General features: G+C 50.4%; 1 protein-coding gene across 1 annotated transcript in view; it reads left to right on the top strand.

The window, feature by feature from the left end:
* trrap (transformation/transcription domain-associated protein) overlaps nt 1–15,901 on the top strand; it is a 93,740-nt gene extending 77,839 nt beyond the window's left edge. The window contains exons 64-69 of the mRNA XM_060037264.1: nt 6,621–6,859; nt 7,875–8,092; nt 9,031–9,215; nt 9,690–9,893; nt 12,820–13,014; nt 14,751–15,901. Of these exons, the coding sequence (XP_059893247.1) occupies nt 6,621–6,859; nt 7,875–8,092; nt 9,031–9,215; nt 9,690–9,893; nt 12,820–13,014; nt 14,751–15,035 (1,326 nt within the window). The 3' untranslated portion in view covers nt 15,036–15,901. The remainder of the gene's footprint in view (nt 1–6,620; nt 6,860–7,874; nt 8,093–9,030; nt 9,216–9,689; nt 9,894–12,819; nt 13,015–14,750) is intronic.
* Nucleotides 15,902–24,590: the final 8,689 nt, after the last annotated feature.

The raw sequence follows: 24,590 nt of genomic DNA, 5'->3' as shown, positions 1-24,590 counted from the left end.
ACCCCTGACGTTTTCGGTTGACGTTCTCGATCGCCTTTTGACTCTATTAGAGCCGGCTGGTCTCTCGCTAGACGTGCTGCATTTGTTCTGACAGCCGAGGGGTTGCTGGTTCAATCCCGCTGCGGTTCCAACCTTCAATTGGAAGGCCTGCTGAGCCACAGACCGTCCTTGTCAACGCTATGACGGTTGTGTGTGCGGTTGATGAGGAGGTAGATGCATGCGCTGTCTTGGGACATGTGAACTCGAGGTTCGATGGTTCAATGCCTCTCCTGCCTCTCCTCTCGTGAGGAGGCTACCTCAACGGCCGGGATCGTTGTTGTCTTGTTGTGAGCGAAGCGAATTCCTCGTAATAGGATGCAGTCCATTCAAGCAGAGCATTGAATCTGTCTATCCATCGTTACATTTTCATACTAATTGATGTTTTGATCCGTCGCTCCGTGTGAAGCTTTTCCGAACATCGCTGTGACAGGCTGTACTCGCAGTCCCCCACGACGCAAACACCGCTTTGAAGCCCCGTGTCACTTCCTCCTTTGGAGACACCTGGCGCCCCCTGCTCCCCTGACGTCTCTCCTCTTGAGCATCGCCCCACGTAAACTCCCCGAACGCTTGGTTCTGCTAACAGCGGCCCATCTGACGCTTCCCCTTCCCTCTGAGGTCTTTTTTGAAGAGCCACAGCGTGGCGAGCATATGGAGGTCTCTCTTCGTGCGCACGGTAGGCGGAGCGCCGGTTGGTATGCCGAGCATGTGGCCGGCAGGTGCCTGTGTCAAGCTGTCGTGACTCGGAAGCCAGCAACACCTCCGCGATCACAGCTCCTCAGGGCGCTCCCCCAGGAGACAACCCGGCATCCGTCAGAAAGCTGACGAACAACAAAAACGTCCAGGCTGAGTCCCGTGTTCTTTTTAAGAAGAATGAAAAACAGATAGCCCCCCCCCACTCCACCATGGGATGGATGTAGATGTGGCGGGGGCCTGGGGGCGGGGGGTGCATTGGTCTGTTCCCCTGTGCGTCGACACCCAGGTGCTGTTCGTTTTAGCGTTTAGTGCGTTGACGTCACGCCCTCGTGGTGCTGCATCTGGAACACAAGTGCACCAGAACACAAGGATCTCAACCAAATGATTTGATTTAGCGGTCGCGGGGGGGGGGGGGTGGGTGGGGGGGGGGGGGTGTGTGTGTGTGTGTGTGTGTGTGTGTGTGTGTGTGTGTGTGTGTTGCTGGCTGTCTCAACATGTGCATACAGTTTACACACCTCGGTGGGTTTGGAACATTTGAGCGTGTTTAGTCTCCCCGCGCGCTACACTTGGTGTGGGCTAACACAATGACACAGTTCAGCGGCCCTGCTATAGGCCGAGCTGTGGTCAGCAGCGTTCCCATTGGCTGAACTCTGTGTAAACTGTATTCAAGGCCGCCGGTATGACTCATGTGCTTCAGGTATAGAGATGAAGGGGGTGTCATGTGACTGGTCCTGGCTTGAGGGTAAAATCTGAAGAGTGCTTTACATCAAGGTTTTCCCCCGTAGGGCAAACTTTGAATGTTTGGCGGCTGGGCAGTCTGGGCTTTTGCCTGCGGAATTCATTTCCAAACCACGAGTATATTAAATCAGCAGCATGAGAAAATACCACATTTTCCAACTGTCTGGTGTGTGAGCCACGCACTTGTACACTGAATAGGTGTGACAGGTTATTAAATTAGGAAGAAAACTCCTTTGAGTTCCTGGCTTTCGCATAGCAGAGGTGAACTCTCCGCCCATCGGTATGCGTTCAAGTCAGCAATCCTTGAATCCATAGAACCTTGTTCTCTCTGGTTCTCTCTCTGGTTCTCTCTCTGGTTCTCTCTCTGGTTCTCTCTCTGGGTCTCTCCCTGGGTCTCTCCCTGGACTCTCTCTGGTTCTCCGGTTCTCTCTCTGGATGTCTCTCTGGTTCACTCTGATCTCTCTCTGGTCTCTCTCTCTCTGGTTCTCTCCCCAGTTCTCTCCATGGTTCTCTGTGGTTCTCTCTCTGGTTATATGGTTCTCTCTGTGGTTCTCTCTGTGATTCTCTCTCCGGTTCTCTCTCTGTTTTCTCTCTGGATCTCTCTCTGGTTCTCTCTGGTTCTCCCTTCTGGTCTCTCTGTGGTTCTCTGCTCTCTCTCTGGATCTCCCACTGGTTCTCTCTGTTCTCTCTCTGCTTCTCTCTCTCCCTGGCTCTCTTTGTTCTTTCCTTCCTTTGCTCCGTCTCTCGCTCACTCGCTCTCTCTCCTCTTCCCTTTCTCCTCTGCTAACCAGCAGTGCTAATGTGTTTGGCCCTGGGAAAGAGCCAGTTTAAGGATGGGAGGAGTAGTAGGTGGGGGGAATGGGGGGGGGGGGGGGGGGGGGGGGGGGTTTGAAAGAGTCTGAAGAAGAGAAGGGAGGAGGCTGAGTCAGCGAAGGGAAGCGGCCAATGAGAGGAGAGCCGTGAAATGGAGAAGAGTAAAATGGACACTGCAAGCACACGGTGTGCTTCATACACATGCTGTCCGGTGAAAACACCTGTGTGCTCACTGCACGCTCTCCATGGTGAGGCATCCAAGTCGCAGGTATAGGAGATTAGATAAATGTATCCATAAATTCAGAAAAGTGATTCACACCAATCGCAGCTACACAAACACCAGCTTACTATATCCGCCCACTGAGTGCAGAGCATGACAACTGATGTCTCATTGTATGTTGGATTCTGGCAAAGCTGCCATTTTGCAGCCGCCACAAAATGTTATATTACTTGCAACATCCTCTCATTGTTTTGTGAAAAGGTTGCGTGAGGAAATGCAACCATTGATCACGAACCGGACAAACGCATGAAAGACAGGTCTGGTGCGGGGCACTTTGGAAGGAGGAGGGAGAGTAGTGGGACTGTCACACGGTGGAGTTCTGGAGAGCCTGATGGTCCCGCAGCCCTCACCACCACCACGGTCCCTCAAGGGCCCTCGCCAGGCCCACGGCCTAGTAAGGGCCCTCGCCAAAACCCAAGGTCTCGTAAGGGCCCTCGCCAGGACCCACGGTCGCACAAGGGCCCTCGCCAGAACCCTGGTCTCATAAGGGCCCTCGCCAAGAGCCACGGTCACGCAAGGGCCCCCCGCCTGGGTTTTGCCCATGGCAGCGGGGATTTGGGGGGAGGAGGGAGGTGGAGGAGCAAGGGCGTTGGAGGGAGAGAACGACACCGTGCCTCCAGAGCGGAACAAAAAGTGTCTCGCTCCACCGCTGAGCAGCCAAGTGCCTCCCCCTCCTCCCTCTTCCCCTCCACCTCCTCCTCCATCCCCCCCCCCCCCCCCCAACGCCAGCATCAGGGGTGCCGTCTCTGTCGGAGGGTTTGTGGGCTGGAAAATAGGGGTTTATGTGTGCACACATACCATTTGGCAGCGGGGATGCATTCAGATCCAATTACGGCACACGCCATTTGCATGAGTTACCGTGTTAGCGGTGGGTCCGCTCTCCGCAGACCTTTGTTCTAAAGGGCCTCTTCTGGAAACAAAACAATCACACATACACGTTCTCCGGCTCCTTAATTCCCCCCTCGTGGGAAGTTGCCCCCCCCCCCCCCCCCCCCCCCCACACACACACACACACACGCACACGCACACACGCACACTTGTTTTCGCTAAGGAGACGCTTCGCATTGTTCGGCTCAACTTATAATTTAGCATAATGGCTTTGGTTTCCCTTGTGGTGAGATGCTTTATTTGGAAGAGCTTGACAGCCTTTCAACAGCCCAACTCTAGCGCTAAACGTCGTATTTTATAAATGGTGCAAGTTTGGGGAGCATCATCCAAAGTGTGTGTGTGTGCGCGTGCGTGCGTGCGTGCGTGCCATCATAATCACATGTCCCCCCCTCTCCTCTTTGAGCCTCCCTCACACAGAGCCCCTTCTAAACAGAAGCGATGTCGGACTCTCTGCTCGTCCTCGCACACAGCAGCGTTGGCCCCTCCTGGGTGTGTGTTCAGTGTTGGCGGTGCAGCAGTGTGCCGACTCCTCTCTCCCACCCTCCACCCCCCCCTCCCCTACCTCTCTCAGGCGGAAGGTCTCCGGTCGACAGTGGCGTGTTATTTTCCTTCCACAGAGGTCAGAAGGCGGCCTGGCTAGTTATCCTAGCGGCAGGATACTCCGTCTCTTACCAGCTGTCCTCCCCCCCACCTCTCCGAGCCGAGATCCCCCCCCTCCCGAGGTGTAGCAGGAAGTGCATGTGATCGTATCACTGCCTCACTGTGCGTGAAGGACTCTGCGGGAAGGCTTTTGATTTGTTTAGAGCGCAGGTTGGATGCGATGGACAATCTATAGGAAATGGCAGGTTTGATGTGTGCGTGGGTGTGCATGTTTCTTTTTTGTTGTCTGTGCGTTTGTGTGTGTTGTTCACCTGTGCGTTTGTGTGTGTTGTTCACCTGTGTGTGTGTGTTGTTCACCTGTGTGTGTGTGTTGTTCACCTGTGTGTGTATCTGTGTTCACCTGTGTGTGTGTGTGTGTCTGTGTGTGTGTGTGTGTGTCTTTGTGGGTGTATGTGGGTTGTTAACCTGTGTGTGTGTGTGTGTGTGTGTGTGTGGGGGGGGGTTTACAGCCGAGGCCTGTGCTGAAAGGGGAGCTGTGGTGCGGCGAGCATCAGTCAGTCAGAGCCATAATGGCTCATAACTGAAATGTCAAGCAGGATGGTCCTGGTGCTTAGCCTCACTCCATCACAGTAACCACAGGCCTCGTACTGTCTGGCCCGGCCCATCAGGGGGAGGCGGGGGAGAGAGAGAGGGAAATAAAGGCATGACTGAAGGAAGAACGATGAAAAGGAAGGGGAAACAAAATAGGAAAACCGAGACAAGCCGCGTTGAGAGCATGTGTCGCCCTATCCTTTCCGTCTCCATCTTTACGAACCGCCTCCTTGTACATTTCCTAAAAGTATTCAATTATAGCCCAGCAAAAACGGCCCCAGATATTGCCCTCTCATCGTCCTGAATATAGCCTGGGCAGTCGGTGCCAAATCCCTTTTACGAGCAAAACGCTGTGTGTCTGATTAAACACTGAGTATTATTGTGTTCTAGTGTTTAGGGGGATAATCACGCTGAGATTCTGAAGCCAGGCTCGGTTGCCCATCGGTGAAATAAAATGATTGTATTTGAAAGCCTTTGAATGGTAATACCATGTCCTCAAGGAACCGACCCTGGCTGTGTATTTCTTGTCCACCCTAGTACACACACCACACACTGAGCTAACTAATTCGAATTAATGCTTGTTGATTGGACAATCAAACTCAACCTTAACTTTACTGAATCAAAGAGGACTTCAACTTTGAGCTCAGTTTTCCCCCCCCAAAGGGAAGGAAAATGCAATCTTGAATCCCTGGCCATGAGGTGGTGACTAATTGAGAACTAATTATAGATTTAAGGAGCAATATATTCCTTCCTGAGATGTTAGAGAAAGGCACTTAGGAAAATATCAAAAGGTTTGAAAACAGCATGGCCACCCTTTTCCCCGCTGTTTCACGACCGCAATAAAGGGAACGCAACCACACACGTTTGTCGGTGTGCACTCACTCGTGTGTGCGCGCGGTCCGCTGTGACGAGAGAAAGATGTCCTGGGGGTTCTTTTCTTTGCTGTGCTCAGTGCCTCTTAGTTCCGAGTGTTATTGCCGCAGCTCATCACACTGTTGGTCGCCATGAGAGTTGTGACCTGAATCAGGAACGATAGTCTTTGTAAAGCTGCCGTATTTGTGGCTCATGTCTTTCCCTTTGCCATCCCCAGAATGGTCGGTTTTGTGTGTAATAATTCTTTGGAAGTAGTTATTATTGAGTTTTTCAGGTTATCTGCAAGGTATTAGGAACTCTATTTTAACCCCCATTGAAGGCTACGTTTTTCAAGTTGCATCGTGTAAGATTATATATTGACAATAAAAGTGTAAACTGAAGGTAAAATCGTTAGTGTGACGTTATGTCAAAGACGTACATGCATCGTGTTGCAGAGATATTTCCTTAGTTAGCAGCTAGCATCGACCCGTACCGTATCGTAGCATCACTTTGTACCTCAAGAGGCGACGTCTGTCACTGCACTGCCAATCAGCACTCAGTCCAACTGAGGGGATGAAGCCCGGCAGCCAGTCGTATTCTAACCCTATGTTATTACACAGCTTTGTTGAAGACTCTATTCTGATTGGTAAATGACGGCATTCTACCGGCATATTTTTTTTTTTTATAATCATTTTTCGTAATTTGTTGTATAGCAATTATTTTCGTGGAAGCAATCAAATCATTTTTAAATCAATGTAATTCAAATTTTTTTAAGTAGATTTATTCAGTACTAAAAAATAATCCTTTAGGGTGATTAAGACTGGCTCGCTGTCAGTTATCCTTTACATATTACCAGCACACATGGTTACTTAGTTTACTAGGTAACTGAGCCCTGATAATGCACTGTTGATTTTGCACGTTTTCGCATAGCTTTGTTTTGTACAATGGGGGCGGCAACCACTTTCTGGTAATACACCGCCCTATTGGGTGGAGGACCACTTAGACAGTCGGGCCGAATCGTACACATTTGTACGATCGTTAAGCAATTATACGACGACGTGTTAAGCAACCCACACGTTTAACCCTCCGCCCCCCCCCCCCCCCCCCCCCCCCATCTCTCCTCCCCCCTCCGCCCGCAGACTTCGACTTCATCGTGCCGGGCTCCATGAAGCTGCACAACCTGATTTCCAAGCTGAAGAAGTGGATCAAGATCCTCGAGGCCAAGACCAAGCAGCTCCCCAAGTTCTTCCTCATCGAGGAGAAGTGCCGCTTCCTCAGCAACTTCTCGGCACAGACGGCTGAGGTGGAGATCCCCGGGGAGTTCCTCATGCCCAAGCCCACGCACTACTACATCAAAATCGCCAGGTACAGCGCGCACACACACACACACACTCACACAGACACACACACACACATGGGCGAATGCTGCACTACACGTTTTCCGATCTATTATTTGAGCATCTTGTTATGGTGAGCATCTTTACTGGTCACACGACGATGCAGTCCCAACTAAAGGTCAGATCTCTGCTGTCATTTAGCCTTTAATAATTCTTCTTTTTATTGGAGCTCAATGGTTTAAGCTAAAGCATTCCCGCTCCGTACGTTCAGCGCGGGCCTGGCGACGTCCCCCCGTCCCCCGTGGTAGGGGTCTGGTGCGTAGCCGTAGGGCCGGATCTAGTGCGGTTTGCTCGTGACTAACAGGACATGAATGCACGTGCCATTCCTTAGCTGGTGTGTTGATGTTTAATTCTGTATATGCTTTGCGTTTAACAAACCCAATGCCCCTGGAGAAACGAATACATGTCATGGAAAATGACTCTATATAGCCTTCCACTTCACACATTTTAATTAGTTCCGCATCTCTTTTTCCTCTGCGCTCCTCTCTTATCCTCTCCGCTTCCCTCGATTTGTTCTCCGTCCCCACCTCTCGCTTCTCCTATTCTTTCCTCCCCGATTCATGTTCATCTCCTCCTCTTTTTTCTTTCCACCTTTCTTCTCCTGTTATCTATTTTTTTTTCCTCTATTAACACTTCCCTCTCTACTCTCCTCCAATTCTTGTCTTCTCATCTCTCCTCTCTCCTCTTCTGTCCTTCTCTGCTCTCCGCTCCTTCTCTCGCCTATCTTCCCTTCTTCCCATCATGTCTCTCCTCCCCCCCCGCTGCTCCTCTCTTCTCTCGCCAATCCATTGCCTCGGCTCTCTTCTATTCTACTCTCATCTCTCCTCTCCCATACTCCCCTTCTCCTCTGCTTTCCTCACCCCTCCTCTCCTCTCTCCCTGTCCCCTCATCCCCCACTACGCTGCTCTCCTCTGCCTTCCTCTCCCTGTTCCTTCATCCCCCCACTCACGCGCCTCCTCTTCCCCCCCCCCCCCTCCCCCCAGGTTCATGCCCAGGGTGGAGATCGTCCAGAAGCACAACACGGCGGCCCGCCGCCTCTACATCCGTGGCCACAACGGCAAGATCTACCCCTACCTGGTGATGAACGACGCCTGCCTGACGGAGTCGCGCCGGGAGGAGCGCGTGCTGCAGCTCCTCCGCCTCCTCAACCCCTGTCTGGAGAAGAGGAAGGAGACCACCAAGAGACACCTCTTCTTCACCGGTAAGACCCCCCCTCTCCCTCTGGTGAACGATGGTCCTTCGTTGCTTTTATACTGTGCTTTTCATCGCACTCAAAGCTGTGTGTGTGTGTGTGTGTGTGTGTGTGTGTGTGTGTGTGTGTGTGTGTGTGTGTGTGTGTGTGTGTGTGTGTGTGTGTGTGTGTGTGTGTGTGTGTGTGTGTGTGTGTGTGTGTGTGTGTGTGTGTAAAGAGTTCAAAACTTCCTCTGAATCCCAGCATGCACCTTCCCTTTTCTCAATCAATATATCCCCTCACAAAGCAAACCCCAAATCGCACTCGCACACACTGACTACAAACACATCTAGATCCTTTTCAAGCACAATGTCCTTCTCAGCATGTCCCCTCCGCTCCCTGATTGGTTGGTTTGAGGTGAAACCGGGGGACAGGAACTCAGTAAACCCATCGTGGGGGCCAGCCTATTTAAATGTTTAGACTGCATCCGCCGCCACCACCACCGCCACCATCACCACCACTGTCCCTCACAGCAGGCTCCCCAGCTGGCCCTCTCAAGCCCCCACTGTTCTGGGCGCTCTGCCACCCCGGACAGTGGGTTGTTGGTGGCGGCGGGGGTTGGGAGCGGGGCGAGCAAGTGTGGAGCAAGTGTGGTTGCGCTGCAATTATTGCGGAAATTCCAGAGTATTTTGGTGTGGAGTTGAGACCCGTGGTCGGCGGTGCGGTCGTCACAAGCTCCACTGTTGTTTCCTCGAGTCAGGATGTTTGCCTTCCTGGATGACGCCGATTAACTTGTTGTGCACCTCTCTTTCCTCTCTCCTAACCCTTTACCTCGCTCCTGCTCTCCTCTCTCCTCTCCTCCCTTTTTATTCCATCACTCCTCCCTCCTTCTCTTCACCCACCTCTCTGTCTGTCCACCACATCCTCCTCCTCCTCCTCCTCCTCCTCCTACCCCCCCCCCCCCCCAGTGCCCCGGGTGGTGGCGGTGTCCCCCCAGATGCGGCTGGTGGAGGACAACCCGTCCTCGCTGTCCCTGGTGGAGATCTACAAGCAGCGCTGCGCCAAGAAGGGCATCGAGCACGACAACCCCATCTCGCGCTACTACGACCGCCTGGCCACGGTGCAGGCCCGCGGCACGCAGGCCAGCCACCAGGTAGGAAGAGGGGGGCGTCCACGGGCTGCGTCTCTGGGTGGGGAGGGTTTATTTGAGTTTTGCTGTTTGAGTCGTGAATAGCCAACAGATTGGGATTTGGTGAATTTGATTTAGATTAGTATTTTTAGATTTGATTCGTATTTTTGCGATTTCTTCCAAAAGTATGGCTTAAAAAATAAACAACTTACCGCTGAGAAACTGTTACAACTGTCATTGTTTGTCATTGGCTTGGCTGGGAAGGAATGTTGTCGAGGAAAGCAAATGGCATAGCCAAACTAGATGACCACAAGCAGTCCACACACGCGTGTTTCCGGTCCAGCGTCCACCGTATGACCCCGTGACGAGCCCACCCATTCCCAGCCCAACTCCCCCAGCGGGCATCCAACCACTCACCAGGGCGTTGTTGCAACACAGGAACAACCTCTGACCCCTCCTCCTCCTCCTCCTCCTCCCCCTCCCCCTCTCTTTCCCCAGGTCCTGCGGGACATCCTGAAGGAGGTGCAGGGCAACGTGGTGCCCCGAAGCATGCTGAGGGAGTGGGCCCTGCACACCTTCCCCAACGCCACAGACTACTGGACCTTCCGCAAGATGTTCACCATCCAGCTGGCGCTCATCGGCCTGGCCGAGTTCATGCTGCACCTCAACCGACTCAACCCCGAGATGCTGCAGATCGCCCAGGTAAGGAGACGCACACGCACACATGGAGACCCACACACCCTGCACATGGAGATGCACACACACGGAGACACACACGCACCCTGTACATGGAGACACACACACATGGAGACACACACAATGTATTTGAAAGCCTTTTTATGGTAATACCCTGACCTCAAGGAACCGACCCTGTTTGTGTATTCCTTGTCCACCCCAGTACACACACCACACACTGAGCTAACTAATTTGAATCAATGCTTGTTGATTTGACAATCAAACTCAACCTTAACTTTACTGAATCAATGGCAACTTCAACTTTGAGCTCACTTTTCCCCCCCTAAATGGAAGAAAAATGCAATCTTTTTCCTCATCTTGAATTCCTGGCCATGAGGTGGTGACTAATAGAGAACTAATTATAGATTTAAGGGGCAATATATTTCTTCCTGAGAAGTTAAAAGAAGACACACACAACGTATAAATGGAGACACATACACATGGAGACACACACACACCCTACACATGGAGAGACACACACACACACACACACACACACACACACACACACACACACACACACACACACACACACACAGCCACACACACAGCCACACACACAGCCACACACACAGCCACACACACACACACACACACAGCCACACACACACAGCCACACACACACATAGCCACACACACACACACATAGCCACACTCAATGAGATCATGGATATCGCACAGGTAAGTGTAGCAAAAAGATAAATAAAACACACAAACCCTACACACACACCGACATGGAGACATACACTTTACAACTCTTTAGAGTCTGTCGGTCAAGGACAAGTGGGATCAGTTTGACTGGGGCTAATTCGGTTCTCTCTCTCGCTCTCTCTCTCGCTCTCTCCCACCCCCCGAGATGCATTAAGAGATCGTCATTACCTTCCGTATCGGGACGGGGGCGCGGGTGTGAATTACCATTCTCCCCTGTGACTTTCACGCAAGGCCCTATCAGTCCGCCGCGCCGCTGTCAAGTGCGGCGGGATGTTTTGACAGGCCGTTATATTCAGTCAGCGGCCGCATCGCAGTTATCAAGAGACGTTTCAATTTGAAGAGGCCGTGCGTGCCCACGTGGAAGAGGGAGGGAGGGGAGAGAGGGGAGAGAGGCTACGGGGCGACGAGCGGGGCGGTGTGTGTTGGGGCGCTCTGGCTCCGGGTCGGCGTGCTCAAAGTCGTTATTAAAGATGATTGTGTCGGCCAGGCCACCCCTCCCCCCCCCCCCCCCCCCCCCTCTGATCCTAATCGGCCTTTGCTGACAGGCGCTCCTCCGGGCAGCTTAGCCCGCGCATTAAGCCCCCTCTCTGCCTGTTCCACCCTGAAGATCCCATTAGACACAGAGGGATTACGGTGGGGGGGAATGTACACAAAAACACGCGTGCACACGCAGGCACGCGCATATAAACCCCGCTTGCACACACACGGTAAGGAGCGCACGCCCCCACCCTTTCCTCAACACACACACCCCCCCGTCCCCCCCACACACACACACATCTTTACAGTTTGTCGTGTGTGAGGACCTGTTGACGGTTGTGTCAATTACCGGACACGTAAATATTTCAACGGCTATCTCCCCGCTCGCAGACTCTCAGCTCGGCCAATAACACGCCGCATCATCGCCACGGTAACCTTCAGAAATGCCGGTCACGTCGTTTACTTTAATTTCCCCTCTGATGCAGTTGACATTTGCTCTAAAGATTACCCACGATCCATCATGCCTCATCCCCAGTTTAACGACGTGATTGGCACAGGTGGGCCGGTTTTGGAGTCGCTCGCTTCGTCCCATTGACAAAAAAATAAAAAAAACGATCCACCGACAGTGGGGCTTCGGTTTGGCTGCCCCGGTCGTCATGCCGATTACCATTCCGGTTGCGTCGCCTCAACCCACTGTCTGTTGGGCTCCTCCGGGCCTCCCGGTAGTCTCAGTGTTCCTCATCCCCACCCTTCCCCCCCCCCCGCCCGCACCACACACTCAAAGACGGTCCTCTGATGCCGGCAGGAGCACGTGGCAGAGGTGGAGGAGTGCAGGTATTAACCAGAGAGTACAGGTGGTAGAGAGAGGGACAGACCAAGGGAGAGAGGAAGCGGAGATAGGGCCGGCTCGGGGAAGAGGCAGAGGCTGGAATCAAAGGTGTGCGCGCCCGTAAAGCCGCCGGAGCCACTCGCCTCTTTCATTCGAGCGGGGGCTTATCGTCCTCGAATGGATGCCCGCGCGGTGGCCCCTCGCGCACGCGCACCCGGGGCTTGAAGATGAAACCGGCCCGTGTTGATTTACCTCACGGGGGGGGAACCCGGGAAGAGGAGGAGGAGGAGGGTGGAGGGGGCGGCGGGTGTGCATGGTGGATTATAGATGTCTCACTGCTGATCGTTTGACGGTTTACTGTGTCCGGGATCAATGGCGCTACGCCGAACCTGTGTGTTGTGGCGTCGCCCGTCGTAGCGTCCCCCCCCCCCCCCCCCCGGCGCCCCTCCCTCGGTCCCCTTCCGGCCGTGGGATTATGTGCAGAGGGGGGAGGGGCAGGAGAGGACTGTACCGCCGGGGAATATTTATCGAGAGATATCCGTGTTTGTCCGTAGTCGTTAACGCCGCCCGCCCAATGAAAATAAGGTGGCGCCATAAAGATACACGCCACGCCAAAGGGTACGCTTTAGTGTCCTGTGGTCTAACCTTGATGTTCCCTCTCTCTCTCTCCTGCCCCTCTCTCTCCAACCCCCTCTTGCCCTCCCCCCTCTCCCCCCTCTCCTTCCCTGCCTCCACCCTCTTCATCATCTCTCCCTCACTTTCGGTGCCCACCAATCTCTCTCTCCCCCCTTCTCCCTCTCTCTCTCCCCCCCCTTCTCCCTCTCTCTCTCCCCCCCCCCCCTCTCCCTCTCTTCCTCTCCCCCTCCCCCTCCCCAGGACACGGGGAAGCTCAACGTGTCGTACTTCCGCTTCGACATCAACGACGCCACGGGCGACCTGGACGCCAACCGGCCCGTCCCGTTCCGCCTCACGCCCAACATCTCCGAGTTCCTCACCACCATCGGCGTGTCGGGCCCGCTCACCGCCTCCATGATCGCCGTGGCGCGCTGCTTCGCTCAGCCCAACTTCAAGGTAGGCGTTCTGGGGCCGTAGCCCCCCCACCCCGCCCCCCGGCCTGATGCGGCCTCCTGGATGACACACCGGTTGTGTGGGAGTCTAGGACAACACTTTAGGTCCTTCAAGGCCGTGAGATGTGTGTACGTCAGGCGTCCTCACCTGTGCATCTAACAAGGACAACACTGCTGGAAATACAGTTTACATCAATTACATAGATATAAATAATTATACATAAGTAAACAGATAAATTATATAGGTTAAAAAAATTAATATATAAATAAATATGTACCTAAATATATACACAATAAACATATCAATAAATCTATAAATCCATAAATATAAATAGACATAAATAAATAAATAAAACATAAATAAATATAGTTAATGACTTGAGAGTTGAAAAGACTGATTTGAATTTAATGTCTGCTGCTTTTAATAGAATCGTAAATCATAAATAATTGCAGGGTAAATTGATACGGGGCTGTATGTTAATGTACTGCTAACGACATAGCATCCCACTAGATGAGTTGGTGTGGCGCCGAGACTGACGGAGCTCAAACGTGGCCGTGTTATCCGTGTTGAGGGCGGTGGTGTGTGATTGACAGAGGGTTATTTGTTCATCCTGCCTATCTTCAGCCCGGGGTTACCCGGTCCAGGGCCCGTTTCAACCCCACCTCACTAGAGACTATTGCAATAACCCGCAATTCAAGTCTATTTTTAACACCGAAAATCTGCAACAGCTTAATGAACTCCTTCACAAAGGCTACCGCAGGAACGCGCAGGGCTGGTGTTTTTTCTGCGCGCATGCTAAATTGAGAGTGTGGCGGCAGGGGACGCGAGCTACCCCCTCCGCTGCCTCACTGTTGATGCTAGCGCATGGCTACAATAACAGGCTCCCTCCCAGCACCCCCGCTGTTACCAAATAGCAGCCTTCTGTCAAACTGTCAGGGGCTCAGTAAGGGACCCCTAAATTTGTCCATTGCAACAAAGTTAGTCGATGGATAGCACGCTGAAAACCATCCGCCCAGAAGAGTCCCTCTCAAGGCCCCGCTAAACGGAACCAGCCTGTGTGTGTGTGTGTGTGTGTGTGTGTGTGTGTGTGTGTGTGTGTGTCTCGTGGTTGGTTAGTGAGGCCCAGTGTGGGGCTGTAATAACAGGGCCTGGGTTTTCTATGTATAGGACCACCCCCCCCCCCTAGCCCCCCAGCTCCCCCCCCCCCCCCCCCAGGACTCTGACACACACGCAGGGCGACAGGAGGTTATCAACGACGTGTATAAACCTAACTCCCCAGAGCTGTTCTAACCTTATTTTGCAGCTGAAATCGGCCGCCTGTGCTCTAAACACAAACCCATAAACGCACGTAAGCCCTTCGAAGACGCAGCTGCCGAAGCGTCCGTCCCCTCTCGCGTGGTGCGCTCCAGCCCCGTAAACGCTGGCTGGGAGTGTTCTGAGACGGCCGGTTATTGGTCGTCTCGTGGCCCTCGTCCGGGTGTGGACGGTTGCGCCTGTTTCAATACCTCTCCTCTGTAATGAGGTGCAGTCCCCCCGTTCAGGGACCGAGACACCCTCACTAAATCTGCAGTTAACAAGATTGGTTTCCGCTCGATTTGACTCAATGTTATTTTTTCGTTTTTTTTATACTAATTTGTGTTTTGCGTTTGCTTTGCTGACCAATTCAACCAGCAATTATAAAAAAGCGAAACCTATTTCCTGACACGGCATCCGTCTCCGTTGGGTCTCTTTCCTAACAGGTGGACGGCATCCTGAAGGCCGTGCTCCGGGACGAGATCATCGCGTGGCACAAGAAGACCCAGGAGGACACGTCCATGCCCCTGTCCCCCGCCGGCCAGCCCGAGAACATGGACTCCCAGCAGCTCGTCGTCCTGGTCCAGAAGGCGGTCACGGCCATCATGTCCCGCCTCCACAACCTGGCCCAGTTTGAGGGCGGGGAGAGCAAGGTCAACACCCTGGTGGCCGCCGCCAACAGCCTGGACAACCTGTGTCGCATGGACCCCGCCTGGCACCCCTGGCTCTGAGACCCCCCCCCCGCCCCCAGGGTCTGGGGGTGGTGGGGCTGGGCGCTGAGCCCGGGGGCCGGAAGAGGATGAGACGCCCTGCAGGAAGGTGAAGTCTGGTCCTGGGAGAGGATATGGACCAGGGGGGGACGGGGGGGACGGGGGCGACGGGGGGGACGAGGTCGCTGTGTCGCACGTTGTCGTGCGTCTCTGTAGGGGGGGAGCGAGGCGGAGATGGGACCGGATGTCGTTTGGCGTTGGAACTTTGCAATCTATGAAGTGTTTGTACTTTTTATCGTTGAGGAATATGAAGCTTTGTACTCCCTCTGTGATCACGTGTCGTTATGAGTTGTAGGTTTTGCTCAAATAATTATTTTAAGAAACACTAAATGATTTTCTTTTGTTGGTTTATAATTCAGCCACTACGCCATACGTTTTCGCTCTGTGTTTAATGACATGTTGTTTCTGTTCAAGTACCTTTTTGTTTCTTTTATTATTTAAGCCGAGCGTTGCTCTACGACCCCCTACCAGCCTGTAAAATGTCAACATTCATGAGCAACGGTCATTCACTTTTTTTATCCGTATTTTGTATTGTAACTGTTTAATGTATTTTTTTTAATTTTTTTTTTATTTTAATTCTTGCAAAGGACCTTAGGGAGGGTCCTCCGACAGGTCTATCAGGACTGCAGGGCGTCGAGTGAGGCACTGTCATTTGCTACGCCCTGCTGTGATGCAGGTACGATTCCCTCGTAGGTAATCCTTTGTTTGATTTTGTATTCCTCTTTCCAGTTTGTAAAGAAAAAAAATTTCTTCTGCCAACCGAATGACGGTTATCTCTTGCCTTGTAAATAAGCCTTTTGTTTGAATAAAGTCATTTTTAATACAAATCAAGCTTTTATAAAATATTAATTAGCCTGTTAGCTGCAATAATTCAATATAGAAATATGAGAATCGAGAGTTGGAGCGAAGGTGATAATAGATCAGTAGATTAATAATCGTGATCTGACATACCTGTGTTCTTAAAAATGTAAATTCCTCGACGGCACTAGTTTAAGTTTTTTTTTTACCCTTAAATACATTTTGTTTTATTTTACAGCGGGGTGTTTCAGTTCTGGCATGTGTGTATTCAGTCAAGGTGGGCCGTTGTGTGGTCCCTAGGGGGAGGAAAATACCATCAAGGTCATTACCCCTGTGCCCCTCTGAGGCCCCCGCTGTTCCCTGGGGAGGGGGGGGGGGGTCGGGGGGGCATAAGGGTGTGCTCTGTCTTCAACTCCCATGGCGAATGATTAATGGATGTCAGAGGCTCTCCGAGTGGGCATGGCCTTTACTGAATTACACACACTGTCACCTGGCCCCTCTCTGCTCATAAACAAAGGTTATATCACTGTTGCGCGCACACACACACACACACACACACACACACACACACACACACACACACACACACACACACACTCATATTCTGTCTCTCTGACTCACACTGTGCCTGAGCGTGTACATGCCTACTTAATGCATGTACACGCTCACACACACATACAATACAGTGCACACACAGTAAACTCACATGCATATACAGTAAATCTACACAATCTTTCTTCCTGCCTCTCACACCGTCTCCTTGACACATTTACACACACAAATGCACAAATACACATACACACATACACACACACACACACACACACACACATGTATACTCGGTAGAAATACACATTCTGTCTCTGCCTCGAACATTCTCCTTGACACACACAGTGTCGCGTAGTAAATGCCTTGTTCCCTACTAAAAGAAGAAAAAAGACAGGAAAATATGTTGTCTGCTGTCCAGATTGGCTGTCGTATCCGACTGACTGGCCAAGTCGTTGAGCTGCTTTTTCCACACGTTGAAGATTGTAGTCACAGGACAGACAAAGTCAAAAAAGAAATACCCTCAAAATAATTGCTTTCTAGCCCTTGTCGTGTCATGTAGGCACATATAACAGCTTTGGATGTGTTTTTGTCGTTATCTTAGATTTTCCCACCCTAGATTCCACACCTTTTACTTTCCAACACACTTGGATTAACAAACAAGTCGTTTCTGGGTTTCCTTAACCCTCGACTTCGTGACCCGGGGGGGGGGGGAGCCCCCACCCCACGCACCCCACCCTGCTCCCAAACAGGTGGGAGCACCACCGTCACCGCATAGTCGACTCTTCAGGCACAAGAGGAGGCCTTTGACTGTATGCATGCGCGGGTATGTATGCGTGTGGGCGGCTATGTAAGGTTCCTTCAGAGGATTTCCTTCAAACAACCTCATTTGAAGTTGTCGAGGGAGGGAGGGGGCCCAACGTGGCAGGAGGCATCCATTTCACGGCTGCGGGGCTTGCTTGAGATTTGAGGGATGAGGGGAAGGATATGAGAAGGCTACACAGCGGACCGACGGGCCGTCGCCATCTCCCCCTCGCTTCCTTCCTCCGCTCATTCCCTCCTTCCTTCGGGGGATCGTCTGGCTGTCAGTCTTGCCTTGCGTCTGCCGTGTGATATCAGCGGATCAGAGGAGCTGAAGCATTCCTCATCCCCTCTCTCTCTCTCTCTCTCTCTCTCTCTCCCTCTCCCCCTCTCTCTCGCTCTCTCTTGTGCTCTCTCGTGGTTCCTCGGTCTTGATCTATCTTCACTCTTCTCCAAACACGCACACAAATTATATTTGACACGAGTGGATTAGAGTGGATGCCTGCAAGAAGCATTCTCTCTCTCTCTCTCTCTCTCTCTCTCTCTCTCTCTCTCTCTCTCTCTCTCTCTCTCTCTCTCTCTCTCGCTCTCTCTCTCTCAGCAACTTATTTGAATGTTATTGATATGTATCCTGATCCTTCTCAGTCCCCCTCTTACGTTGCTCCTCTTCCCTCTGTGTTGCTATGTGGGACGCTTTTATAATAATAATAATAATAATAATACATTTAATTTAGAGGCGCCTTTCAAGACACCCAAGGTCACCTTACAGAGCATATAGTCATCATTCAAAACTATGTAAAACAGACTAGGAATAAAAGGAAAACGGAGGTTAAACATGAAGAATAATAATAATTAATAACACTCAAAGACGCCTAAAGTGAAGGGGGGACCTCACTAACCACCACCAATATGTAGCACCCACTTGGGTGATGCACGGCAGCCAATCGGTGCCAGAACGCTCACTACACACCAGCTTGAGGTGGAGAGTTAGGGATGAGGTGGAGAGTGAGGGAATAGAACATTTAAACACTATCGACCATATTTAAACACTATCGATCACATTTAAACAATATCGACCACATGTAAACACTATCGACCACATTTAAACACTATCGACCATATTTGCATATCTGCAGGGAGGATCTCTGGGGAGACATTGAGGTGCATGAGACTCCAGGGGGACCAGAACAGAGGAGGGAAATCTGCTTTGTACGGTGATCTTGTTCCTGTTACAGAGGAAGTATAGGGGGGGAGGGGACGGCTCCCTGGTAAATAAAAAATAAAAGGGAGCGAGGTTTTCGCGCAAAGAAAATGAGCGACTTTTCCCAGAGCTCGTCTGATTACAACTTAATGTGCGTTTTTTTTCTATCATGCTTTCAATGGTGAATCAATGTCACGTTGAAAATGGCTGGCGACTGCTCGCTCATCCACAGAGATGCTTTGTTACTCCTGAAACACAGCGGTATCAACAACATCTGTCCTACCCATCCATCACACCAGTCATTCATAACTAGTACTCTGCCTCATGGATGAGACGTTCAACCCAGCTCCTGGCCCCCGGTGGCCCCTAAACGAGCCAGGGGGCTCATGGCAAGAGTAGGGGTACTACCTCGGGAGGGCTGGCCCGATTCCCGATCTGGCTCCGGTCCCAACGTGGCCAGCGAACCGTCCCCTGGGCTCTAATTGAACGGTTTCATTCCTCACCTCTCCATTGTGATAGCCAGTGGCTGGTGAGCGTTCTGGTGCATACTGGCAGCTGTGCACAACCCAGTTAGATGTTACACACTGGTGGTGGATGAGTGAGCACCCCCCCCCCCAAACCCACTCACTATGCAAAGCGCTTCATAGCCTGTTCGAATTAGTAGTACCGGTAGTATTCATTTGCCGTAACTTGTGACTCCTCCACCTCAGAAAATAATAACAGTACAAAATATAAAATACTTTGTACTGTTTGTGTAAACAAAATGTGAGATCAGGAATTGTTTTGTATGGGAAATTCTGCTGCTAGTAGTTTGTCATGTTGCATTTGCTCAGGTTGAACCATGGATCTGGGATTGTTTACTTGTGCCTGTATATACTAGCAGCAGTAATTTATTATGTTATGCACTTGTTCTGTATTCCCAGGAGAGCAAAGACCAACGATTTGTGCAGATTTTATGCATGAAAGGTATAGGGGTGAGCTGTTAGGCATGTTATCTATATTTTAAATAACAAATATATAAGTGTTATGATATGGTGTCAGTCTATGGCAATTCGGCTCTATTTATATAACTCTCAGATCTACAATTCATTTTGAAACGGAAGCTTTTTGAGTTTGACTCCAACCTTCCTCTGTTGGTGTCTACTGTATGGCATTGACTGTAACTATTTGTAGCATTGTGTACTTTGGAATTGCACCTTACTGTTAGCTAGTTAGAACTTGATTGATGATACCTACAGCTTCCTTTCACATTTCTGGCTTTACATTATTGTAGCCGACTGCTCTTTCACTATCTAACTCTTACATTGTTCATTTGAACTCTATATATTTGCTCTTTTCCTACTTTTTCCTGCTGCTGCTTCACAACGTTATATTATAACATTATATCTTATCTTGCTGTAAACTATTCACATATCAGCCCACGGCTACGAATAGTGGTTGGGTCTACGTGCCTCAAAAATATAGAATTTACGTTAAAATACATACTATACAATGCAGCCATTGACTGCATTTGCCATTTAAAAAAAATAGATAAAAATAATTGTACAACGCTATAAAATAACAATGAAGAACGGTAGCCACCGGTGAGATATTGTCAGTGGGTATCAATACACAGGTAGAGATAAGAAGGATTTAAAGATGATACGGGGAGGAGGTGATTGTATTATTATGGAGATGAGGGCTCCTATGGATTCCCTGCTCCCGTCTCTGCCTTCGCCAGTGAACCATGTTTCCCAAACTCCAGTCGGAATCTGGCAACTTGCTGACGATTAACATTGTTCCTCCACGGTATAATCCAGGGAACTTTTCTTCATTTCTACAGCTGGATAACTAACAGAGTCCATATTCCTTTTGATGAATTATGGATATTTTATCGAATTTCCATGTACCTCGGGGGTTAATCCGGCGTTAAAAGGCTTATCTAATATACCATTCTGTGTATTGATTTACCATCAGATGTTTTTTGTAAGACATCTATCTCTGTACTATTAAGCAGCCTTGCAAGCCTTTGCGTCAGTCCAAACTCTGGACTTCATGTCTATTTAACTGTTGAGTTCAATCTTTCTGCCGCCATCCCTCAGGGAAATAGTTTGGAATGAAGACGTTATTTCTCCCCAATTTAGCTTCCTTTTTTTTTTTTCTTGAATTGACTCGTATAAGGGAAGCTGTATTTTAAATGTTTGGTTTTAGATGAATAGTATTAAAGGTTTTGTAGTAACCTTTTGATTTGTAAGAAATGCCAGGCATACCCGTCCAGCTATTAGTGCGTGAAATGTGCTGTGAGAATATCTGCTTTGAGTTGACTGCACCTACCTCAGAATGAGCCGGTTCAGATTTTACTCCTGGCTCACTTAATGAACAATCAGGACATGTCTTTCCTGATTGGTTCAGGGAATCCATATTGCCTGCTGATAACAGGTGCTTGAAATATAACACTTTCTTATTGGTGGAGAAACCAAGGGAGGGAGGGAGCAGAGAGTCTGGGAAAGCATTTATTTTGTTTAAAACGTTTCTCTCTTCTGCTCTTTATTCTCTGAAATTGTACCAACAGCAGCTTTAACATATCAATTTGTATTATCCCATTGCATTGAAAAAAGTAATTGTAGGGTTATTGTAACCTGCATAAAAACAAAGAAATAGCTATTTCCCATACTGTTCTATATGCAAATGTGTTAAACAAACTTGCGATGAAAAATGTTCCATGACTCATATAGCCCCAAGTCTAACCCTGAAAAAGGACACGTTGATTTGTAAGCCTCTGAAGGGTAAGTGTCTCTTGATTATAGAAGGGAAATTTACCTTCAGCGTGGGTTGCATCTAGAAAAGTCTCAAAGGGACATGTTTTTCTATTATGCTACCAGTGCCGTTAGAATGAAGTAGAATTCCTTTAACAGGTTCACACCATCTCAGCCTCAAAGAGAGAGAGAGAGAGAGAGAGAGAGAGAGAGAGAGAGAGAGAGAGAGAGAGAGAGAGAGAGAGAGAGAGAGAGAGAGAGAGAGAGAGAGAGAGAGAGAGAGAGAGAGAGAGAGAGAGAGAGAGAGAGAGAGAGAGAGAGAGAGAGAGAGAGAGAGAGAGATGGTTAAAGGTTTCACCACAACAGCATCATCAACTTTTGAGTCTCATGTTCCACCAACAATTACAACACAGCAGAGAGTTTGAAAAAGAAAATGTGAAAAGGGAACTCATGATGTAGAGAGCTGAGCAGAGAGTTGGGGCACCTGGGACCCATCCCCGTTCTGTGGCACAAGGTACTCAGATTGTGGACCAATTAGAACAAGGCAAGAGAAGGAGAGAGCGAGCAAGCCAGGGAGAGAGAGAGAGAGAGACCCACACACACACACTCTCTATATCACCTGCATCTCAGCCCCCTGACAGGCCTCCAACCACCACTGATAAGCCCTATAATTGCCACCCGTCACGACTTTGACACAGTGGCAATGCAAAGCCCCCTTCCCCGAAGCCACCACCTCACCCCCCACCCCGCCCCTCCCCTCCCTGAGCCAGCTCCTCACTCCCTCCCACACACGGAGGAGGAGATGTGCGGGGGGGGGGGGGGGGGGGGGAGAGAAAAAGTGTAAGGAGAGAGGTTCTGCTCAGCTTCATGTGAGTATTCCACCAGCCACCATCGCCCTCCTCTCCTCCCCGTCTCGTTTCCCTTGCTCCTCAGGTCATCCAGCCCCCCCCACCACCACCCACACACCCCTCTTCTCCCCCTGTCCCCCGGTCCGTGTGATTTAATTTGTTTGGTAATATCAGGATTGGCGTGTACGAGCCCGGCTTCACTCCAAAGTGAAATTGGACAAGGGCATTGGAGCCTCCCTGCGTAGCACGCAGAGAGGGAAAGGAGAGAAGCGCCTCACCTTGACAGCTGCCTGAGTGGCCATGCAGGATTGCCGAGGAGGGGAGGAGGCAGAGAGAGATGAGTGATGTGCTTGAGTAGACAGAGGACGGTTTTGCGTTTGTTCCACCGGGGAGCGTCTTGTCAGCCGCGGCAGCCAGCTTCACAGAGAAAAAACGGAAGCCCTTTAAAAAGGTGGAGACAAAGCACCTGGACGCTCGCCGGGGACCAATCTGCCCGGCGACAAGGCGCTGGAGCCCGGCCAATCGTCTTTCCCTTCACATCAGTCGCCGGAGGGGAGGGGGACGCCCCGAGCGAAGTGGCTGGGCTTGTGATGCGCGATCTCTCGTCATCGTAGCGTGTCAGGTGTTATTCTCGGGGATCCAGTCGCGAACATGTTGTGAGAGTTCAGTGTAGGGGCAGAGATACCTCAGGTCGATTGGAAACTTTAACATTCCTGTCCAACTGGCACCGAGAGCACCTCACTCCCCAACCGACGGCTTCTATAAAATAAATATCAGATCCAGCCCTGTGTGGGCTTACACACGTTTGAGTTGAAATCTATAATGTGAAGGTATACTGTAATAATATATAATGTATATATCTATATATATATACTGTATATATAAATATTATATGCTTACAGATATGCCTATAGCCTACCCTTACCCATCAGTTATATATACACATATATACATAGGCCTATATGTGTATGTAGAAGTATCTTTCTTTATAAATGGCAGTACTTCTACCTGTAGTCCTTAAAAAAATCATTCAAAGCTCCCAAGGCTTATAACAGCTGCCAAACGTTATGTAATACTTTGATAGACTTTCTGACAATTCAGCTCAAGGGACCCTATAGGTCACCAGAGGGGATTGAATGAGTGATATAATACACACACACACATACACACACACACACACACACACACACACACACACACACACACACACACACACACACACACACACACACACACACACACACACACACACACACACACCATATATATATAGCCTGGCAATAAACACACTCCACCTGGAGACATAAACACACTCACACAAATAAACACCAAGCTGAAAGAGACAAACTTGGCACACAGGAATACATTTACTATTGACGCACACACGTGCACGCACGCATACACACACACACAAACAGACGCATACACAAACAAACACGTACACACCTACTCCTCCTCTGGTGCCGGCCGTCAGATGGGCTGATGGGATGTCAGAGAGGTAGACAAGTTGGATGAGAGAGAGAGAGAGCGAGAGAGAGACACACAGACGGAGAGAGAGAGGCTCGCGGGCCACATTCATTTCCGCCTCCAGTGGAGGGAGACCACCTATTTAGCCCGTCAGTTAGGAGAGTGTGTGGGGGCGGGGGCTGCAGCCCCCCCCCCGCCCACAGGGACGATAACAGATCACAGCCCATCATCCCAGGCAGAGCTCAGATCTAACTGATTGCCTTTAGGAGCAAGCGAGAGGGAGAGACCGACAGTGAGAGAGCGAGAGCGAGAGCTAGAGAGGAGTCCAGAACTCCCCTGCTCCCAATTTCCATATCCCTGAGCCTATCTGCATCGCGCGAGGGTCCTCGCAGTGTTTACCGCTGTGTCATCGCCAGGACCAGGTTTGTTTCTGTGTTGGGGACAAGCAGACAAACTGTTTGGCTGTCACGACGAGTGCATGTCACCAAACGTCTCCTGTCACCGAATGGACTGTGGTTAACAGGTGGCAAATGTGGGAGCATATCTGTTCTCTCTGAGGACTCTCTGGTTGATGCACTCAAACGCTTGAAAGACTACAGCCTCTTGTAAATCATATACTGTATGTATATATATTTGTTAATATATGTTAGAATTGCTTCGTCTAACTGGTACAAACATCCCACCGTCCCCACATCATTGGCCACACCTGACACTGGCTACATGTGGACCTAATTGAAGCCACTCGTTAGCCACTAGTCCTAATGTATTCTGACAGGGACAAGAATGATGAATGGAGGTTAAGGGATTGAAAGAGAGAGTGGGAGAGAGGGGGAGTGAGCAGGAGAGAGAGGGAGTGAGCAGGAGAGAGAGAGAGAGAGAGAGAGAGAGAGAGAGAGAGAGAAGTTATTGAGGACACAGATGGCCAAGGTCCTGAGACAGAAAATGGAGAGAACGTGTGAGGAGACAGAGGAGGGAGAGAAGGACAAAGGGAGCGATGGAGAAGTGGATTATGTAGGCGTCGTTCACTTTCCTTTCGCGGTTTTATTTCCATAAAGCAGACATCATTCTTGCACACTCTCCGAGGTCCTCGCCTGTTGGCTCATGCATAAAGCATAAGACT

The sequence above is a fragment of the Gadus macrocephalus genome, chromosome 18, assembly GCF_031168955.1.
Source record: "Gadus macrocephalus chromosome 18, ASM3116895v1".
Lineage (NCBI taxonomy): Eukaryota > Metazoa > Chordata > Actinopteri > Gadiformes > Gadidae > Gadus > Gadus macrocephalus.
Note: the sequence above shows the minus strand (reverse complement) of the source record. Positions and strands in the feature narration are given on the sequence as shown.